This window comes from Sinocyclocheilus grahami, unplaced genomic scaffold (assembly GCF_001515645.1).
Source record: "Sinocyclocheilus grahami isolate Dianchi unplaced genomic scaffold, SAMN03320097.WGS_v1.1 scaffold548.1, whole genome shotgun sequence".
In the NCBI taxonomy this organism is placed as follows: Eukaryota; Metazoa; Chordata; class Actinopteri; order Cypriniformes; family Cyprinidae; genus Sinocyclocheilus; species Sinocyclocheilus grahami.
The window spans coordinates 540,260-548,064 of NW_015505727.1; the positions used below are offsets into that span (position 1 = coordinate 540,260).

Genomic DNA, 7,805 nt, shown 5'->3' on the forward strand with positions numbered 1-7,805 from the left:
CCCCCTCTCCCTCTCTCTCTCTCTCTCTCGCTCTCTCTCTCTCTCTCTCTCTCTCTCTCTCTCTCTCTCTCTCCCTCTCCCTCAGGCTGGAGTGAAGGGTAAATTAGGACGTTTGCTCGGTGTGTTTGAGGTAAGGCTCTTCTCTCTCTCCTGATTGGATGGTTGAGACTCCTGAATGGATGCATCATGAGATGAGGCGATTACAGTCCCTCTTACTGAAAGAGTTTATTTTTCAACAACAGCAGAACCAGGACCGGAAACACCGGACGTACGTGTATGTTCTGACGGTCACAGAGACACTGGATGCCTGGGAGGACTCGGTCAATATTGGTGAGTTTGTGTGTGTTTGTGTGCTGCTTCTTTTGTGATGGATCTGAAGGTATTTAGCCCTCGGGGTCTCATGATTGTTCAGCTATTTCCTGACTGCATGTATATTATACACACACACACGCACACACACACTGTCTGAGTCCACAAGTGAAAATGCCTCTATTTGCATGTGTTTTTAAATGTAATGATTTTTTTTTTAAATTTAATTTAATTCATATATTTATTGCAAAAATATAAATGATAACAGAATCTATACAGGATATATTTTTCAACTGCCTTCTTACCCCCCATTAATAAAATTAAATTCAGTTCAGTTCAATTGAATTCAATTTAACTATATCTTTAAAAAAACAAGAAAATAGACATATATATTTAATGGCCTTCCCATCCTTTCCCTGCTCCCTTAATTTATATTTTTATGTAATTAAATTTTATTTTATAATTTAATTGAAAACATATCATTATTGCAAAAATGTGAAAGATAAGAACATTTTAAAAAAATAGAAAAAAACTCAATATACATATATTTTTAACTGCTTTCCCAACATTTCCTGCTACCTAAAATGTATTTTTCTTTACATTTATTTAATTTGATTTTTTAATTTAATTTAAATCATATCTTTATTGCAAAAATATGAAGGATAACAAAATGTACATTTTTTTTAACTGCCCTCCCACTTCAATTCAATTCAACCTTATCGTTATTGCAAAAATATGAAAGATTACAAGAAAATCTCAAAAACAGTAAAGAAAATAAATTATACATTATTTTTAAGTGCTTTCCCATCCTCCCCTTTAAACTCAATTCAAATTTCAAAATATGAAAGATAAAAAGAAAATCTCCATAAAAATGTAACCCCCTTAAATTTAAAATTTTTTTTTTAGATTTTATTTTATTCCAGTGTATTATTTAATTGTATTTAATTTCATTTTAAAACGTAATTAATTAAATAATAAACCACTATTGCATGATGATAATCCATGTTTTAAGAAAGTTTTAAGACCCCACAATATATTTATTCATAATATTCTAATACTTACAGTCTTTGCAGTGTATTTTGCTCATGCTGCAGTATTTGTCCCGTAGGCCGGAAGCGCGAGTGGTTTCCCGTCGATGAGGCCATCAAGGTCCTGCAGAGCCACAAACCTGTTCATGCCGAGTACCTGAGACGCCTGCGGATCAGTCGCCCATCCAGCACCACCAACGGCAACCTGCTCCTGCCCCAGACATCTCCCAGCACCCTCACACCGTTCTTCAGTGCTCCGGCGTCAGCCGCACGCAGATAGGACACACACACACTCAGTACAGCACACACACGTCTACATGAACCACCCACACACATCTCCAGGGCCTTTATGACCCTCACAGCACCTCTTAGGCACCTTTGGGACGTTCTTTAGAGGGACAAACCAAAGTCGTGTGGGATTTCCGGTGAAGAATGCCTTAACCATTTATTTTTGAAGTCGGTTACTGTCGGCTGATAGGTTTTAGTTGTTGTAATGGAATAATAATTATTGACCAGCTTTACATAGCAGTTACATGGAAGTGCACTTCCATTATTTCTCCATCACACTCACCCGCAGAGTTTGGCATTCTGGGATTGTGACGTAGGGAATGTCAGTTTCATTCCACGTGGCTTTATCAGCGTTTGACCTCTGAATTCAGTCCGTTAGCGCTGTCGTGACCCCAGACTTCCCTTTAAGACTCAGACGAACCCTTTAAAAGCCCCCTTCACTGCTGCTCCTGACCGGATAACTGGATTCCTGAAAGCATCAGAGATTCCGGTCGATGAGATTTCTGGGAATTGGTTGGTGAGCAGGAGAGTCGTAATCTCATTTTATGCTTTGATTAAAAAACAAACGTTTGTAAATATACTAAAAGACTGAAGATGACAAATGATGTATGATGGTTTTTAACTAAAATGCAAATGTATTAATCTTTTCTGCTCGTAACTCTTTCTATGAGGTCTTTCTTTAGGTGATTTTGAAAAGAGAACAGAACTGTGAATTTTGTCAGAGAAAAAAAATAAATGCTAACGGGTAAATCTCATGGAACTGGTCAAGAACATGCACAGGTCATATTTCAGTACAAAAATTTTATGTATATATATATATATATATATATATATATATATATATATAAATATTTAAAGATAAAGCACTCTTGAATTTTTATGACACGTTTTCCTATATTGTTATTACTATAGTGCACAATGAATGATGTATTATTTAAATTATATTGTATTTATACATTGTGGTATTATTTGTTTTATTGCCCTTAATTCATGCTTATTTAATTTTAAAAAATATTTTGTACTGTAAATACTGTATTACAGTAATTAACATCTAATAAGTATAACAATGAAAAATGGAAACTAAGATCACAAAGAAAAAATCTAAGTGGTCACTGAAATAGTCTTCATTTTCCTTATTAAAAAATTATATATATATATATATATATATATAAATTTAAAGAAGATGAAATATAAAAAAAAAGAAATCATTAAAATAGTTTTTTTTCATTTTCTTGATGCAAAAAAATATATTTATATCTTTATAGATCACAATATAAAAAAATTGAAATGGTCATTAAAAAGGCTACATAAAAAAAATTACTTAAAAAAAAAAAAATATATATATATATATATATATAAATATAAAAATGGTTGAATATATATAAAATGAAATATGAGCTGTAAATGTTTCGTGAGATGAACCCAAATGAATCTTTGGCACCAGCAAAGCCTTGAATATCTGTCAGATGTGAGGATTGGGTGCCTTTTTCCTTTTTTAAAACGTTTAACAACACATTGTACTGTCATTGGTTTTTGTTTGAAACACTGATGCACATTTGCTGATGGCTGCTGCTCTGAATGCATCTCTCCAGTGGCTGTGAGTGGGCTGATCTCAGATCTGCTGTAATCACACTGAACCCCAACACGTCCCTCCAGCTCATGTTTAGTTTGTGTGTGCTTGCGGATATGTTTTGATGTGTGAAAACGAACAGGTCAGTGCCAGTCGTTCATTTGGATTGAGCGGATGTACAAATAACACTTTCCTTTAGATTACACTAAGATGTGAAGTGTCAACAGCAAAACTAACTAAATGTACATTTCCTAAAACATTTGGACTATGTCCTTTAGTAAAACAACAGGAGTGTTATGGTGAAGTTATTTGCCACACGAGATGTACAGTCTAATATCTCGGGTTTTCACAATGAATTCTGATACTTTGTGAGGCGTGAACTGTAAACTGCATTAGGCCTGAGGAGTGTTTTAATAGATTTACAGGTTTGAGAGTCAGATTAACTGTCTCTTACCTGTTCTGAGATGCCAACGGGTCCACAGTTTCTGTGTGTTTACTGTAATCTGTACAGATGTTCATAATGGGTATTTTTATTTGTCAATAAAGATTGTATCACAAGAAAGAATTGTGAATTGTGATGAATTATGATGACAAATAATGCCAATTTCTAATCATTCATCTGCCATCTTAAAACCTTGTAGGGTATAATAATATATACAGTGGGGAAAAAAAGTATTTAGTCAGCCACCAATTGTGCAAGTTCTCCCACTTAACACACCAACTGATTTCACTTTTTTACAGCAATGAGTTAAAATTGTGGAAAATGAACGTCTTATCCTCGCCTATTTATAATAAGCCTATTTACAAATTGTTACAAATAAATACATATAGAAATGAATGAGTTTGCCATAATTTCTAGCAAAATGCAATCAATAAAACTGTAGTGCCATATTAGTCAGGCACTGTCGTACAGAAGAATGTTATTCTGCTTTTTACATTGATTTGCAAAAATAATTAATTTATTATGGTTTTACAGTAGTAAAATGAAATAGTATTTTGGCGGGAATTATCATACCATGGTGAATCAGCTCTGTGGTAGCGGAACCAAATGTCATCGCGCTGCAGCGCACCGGAAGGCTGTGAGTGTAACACAGAGTTCCCCAGCAGACAGCTTTGCGGGGCCCATGTGGATCTGGCAGACCCGAGCGAAACAGCGGCTTAAAAATCCCCGAATCAAGCCGATCTTTCACGCTAATGCGAGCTCTTTAGGTCATCCGTGTGTGTGAACTAGTGAAGATGCTGAAGGAGGCGTTAGACGGGCAGCTTACAGCGCTTTATAACGCGGTCGCCGGTGAGTGTGACAGTAATGATGAGACACAGCAGATCTGCATCCTCCTGCTGACACGCACTCATCTGGACACATCACACTTTATACTGGACAGATTTCTCACAGTCACATGTTGTGTGGTCATGCTCTATCGCTGACATTAATCATGTCGAGCTGAGATGAATGAAGACACGGTTAGAAACAAATGATCACCCTTTCTGTCACCAAACTTCTGGACGTTTGTTTTAGATTGATTTGAATTTATGTAAAGAGAAGTTCTGTCTAAAACACTTGTCTAAAAATAGAGTGAAAACAAAGTAAAAAGTAATCTTGCTTTTGAAAAACGGACATATGTCATTTAGAGCAAATGTAATAATAAGCATAATAAATAACAATAATTATTTTGTTAATAGAATAAATCATTTCAGTTATTAAAATTGTTGAAAGCAGTTGTGCTGCTTCATTATTCTTATATATATATGTATATATATGTTTTATATATAATATTTATCTGTAATTTTAACACTGTTATGTTGGGGTGGGGGGGGGAAAAGCTTTAAATTATAAGTAAAAAAAAATAATAATAAAGTGCTAAATAAAATGAATATAATTTATGTATTGAAATGACCTTCAATATTGTGTTTTGTTTTTGTTTTTTTGTCCCGTACAAGCAAATACTGTTTATGCGATGGATTTTTGCCTCGTGTCTTTGTCTCAGCCTCAGAGCAGGTTCAGGTTGAGCCGGTGGGTCGCTGGTTCGAGGCGTTTCTGAAGCGCAGGACCAGAAATGTGTCGGCCTCGTTTCAAGAGCTGGAGGAAGAGGAGCAGCTATCTGAGGAAGAGGAGGATGAGGAGCTGCAGCTGGAGGAGTATCCCATGCTAAAGACACTGGACCCCAAAGACTGGAAGGTGTGTGTCGAGACTGCGATCTGTGTCAGAGCCGTGAGACTCTGAACTGAATGCATTGACACGCTTCTCTTGACCTTACAGAACCAAGATCACTACGCTGTTTTAGGTCTCGCACACATCCGGTACAAAGCAACCCAGAAACAGATCAAAGCTGCTCGTAAGTTTGACTTTGTGTGTGTTTGGACATCTTTGTACAATAATGGTCAATAGTTTGTAATTACAATTTTAGTTTTTATGTTTATGAAAGAAGTCTCTTCTGCTCACCAAGGCTGCTTTTATTTGATCAAAAATACTGTAAAAATTGTGAAATATTATTACGAGTTAAAATAACTGTTTTCTTTGTGAATATATTGTGAAATGTAATGTATTTCTGTGATGCGCAGCTGAATTTTCAGCATCATTACTCCAGTCTTCAGTGTCACATGATCTTCAGAAATCAGTATAATATGCTGATCTGCTGCTCAAGAAACATTTCTGATTATTAGCAATGTTGAAAATTTGTTGAATTTTTGTGGAAAAAAATATTTTAAGGATTTGTTGATGAATAGAAAGATCAAAAGAACAGAATTGATTTGAAATAGAAATCTTTTGAAACATTAAAAATGTATTTACAGTCACTTTTGATCAATTTTATGCATCCTCGATAAATAAAAGCATTAATTTCTTTAAAAAAAAAAAAAACTTTCTGAAAGAAATTAATGCTTTTATTTATCGAGGATGCATAAAATTGATCAAAAGTGACTGTAAATACATTTTTAATGTTTCAAAAGATTTCTATTTCAAATCAATTCTGTTCTTTTGATCTTTCTATTCATCAACAAATCCTTAAAATATTTTTTTCCACAAAAATTCAACAAATTTTCAACATTGCTAATAATCAGAAATGTTTCTTGAGCAGCAAATCAGCATATTATACTGATTTCTGAAGATCATGTGACACTGAAGACTGGAGTAATGATGCTGAAAATTCAGCTGCGCATCACAGAAATACATTACATTTCACAATATATTCACAAAGAAAACAGTTATTTTAACTCGTAATAATATTTCACAATTTTTACAGTATTTTTGATCAAATAAAAGCAGCCTTGGTGAGCAGAAGAGACTTCTTTCATAAACATAAAAACTAAAATTGTAATTACAAACTATTGACCATTATTGTACAAAGATGTCCAAACACACACAAAGTCAAACTTACGAGCAGCTTTGATCTGTTTCTGGGTTGCTTTGTACCGGATGTGTGCGAGACCTAAAACAGCGTAGTGATCTTGGTTCTGTAAGGTCAAGAGAAGCGTGTCAATGCATTCAGTTCAGAGTCTCACGGCTCTGACACAGATCGCAGTCTCGACACACACACCTTCCAGTCTTTGGGGTCCAGTGTCTTTAGCATGGGATACTCCTCCAGCTGCAGCTCCTCATCCTCCTCTTCCTCAGATAGCTGCTCCTCTTCCTCCAGCTCTTGAAACGAGGCCGACACATTTCTGGTCCTGCGCTTCAGAAACGCCTCGAACCAGCGACCCACCGGCTCAACCTGAACCTGCTCTGAGGCTGAGACAAAGACACGAGGCAAAAATCCATCGCATAAACAGTATTTGCTTGTACGGGACAAAAAAACAAAAACAAAACACAATATTGAAGGTCATTTCAATACATAAATTATATTCATTTTATTTAGCACTTTATTATTATTTTTTTTAACTTATAATTTAAAGCTTTTTCCCCCCCCACCCCAACATAACAGTGTTAAAATTACAGATAAATATTATATATAAAACATATATATACATATATATATAAGAATAATGAAGCAGCACAACTGCTTTCAACAATTTTAATAACTGAAATGATTTATTCTATTAACAAAATAATTATTGTTATTTATTATGCTTATTATTACATTTGCTCTAAATGACATATGTCCGTTTTTCAAAAGCAAGATTACTTTTTACTTTGTTTTCACTCTATTTTTAGACAAGTGTTTTAGACAGAACTTCTCTTTACATAAATTCAAATCAATCTAAAACAAACGTCCAGAAGTTTGGTGACAGAAAGGGTGATCATTTGTTTCTAACCGTGTCTTCATTCATCTCAGCTCGACATGATTAATGTCAGCGATAGAGCATGACCACACAACATGTGACTGTGAGAAATCTGTCCAGTATAAAGTGTGATGTGTCCAGATGAGTGCGTGTCAGCAGGAGGATGCAGATCTGCTGTGTCTCATCATTACTGTCACACTCACCGGCGACCGCGTTATAAAGCGCTGTAAGCTGCCCGTCTAACGCCTCCTTCAGCATCTTCACTAGTTCACACACACGGATGACCTAAAGAGCTCGCATTAGCGTGAAAGATCGGCTTGATTCGGGGATTTTTAAGCCGCTGTTTCGCTCGGGTCTGCCAGATCCACATGGGCCCCGCAAAGCTGTCTGCCGGG

At 35.5% G+C, this 7,805-nt stretch overlaps 2 protein-coding genes across 3 annotated transcripts in view; both read left to right on the plus strand.

Moving 5' to 3' along the window:
- The window catches only part of nudt4b (nudix (nucleoside diphosphate linked moiety X)-type motif 4b), a 7,857-nt gene extending 5,418 nt beyond the window's left edge, over positions 1-2,439 (plus strand). Inside the window, exons 3-5 of the mRNA XM_016238826.1 lie at positions 86-130; positions 243-330; positions 1,418-2,439. Coding sequence (XP_016094312.1) covers positions 86-130; positions 243-330; positions 1,418-1,617 — 333 coding nt within the window. The 3' untranslated portion in view covers positions 1,618-2,439. The remainder of the gene's footprint in view (positions 1-85; positions 131-242; positions 331-1,417) is intronic.
- A 1,807-nt stretch (positions 2,440-4,246) lies between these two features.
- The window catches only part of dnajc2 (DnaJ (Hsp40) homolog, subfamily C, member 2), a 15,380-nt gene continuing 11,821 nt past the window's right edge, over positions 4,247-7,805 (plus strand). For both annotated transcript variants that reach the window (XM_016238828.1, XM_016238827.1), the window contains exons 1-3: positions 4,247-4,486; positions 5,181-5,371; positions 5,453-5,528. In XM_016238828.1, coding sequence (XP_016094314.1) covers positions 4,432-4,486; positions 5,181-5,371; positions 5,453-5,528 — 322 coding nt within the window. In that variant the 5' untranslated portion in view covers positions 4,247-4,431. The remainder of the gene's footprint in view (positions 4,487-5,180; positions 5,372-5,452; positions 5,529-7,805) is intronic.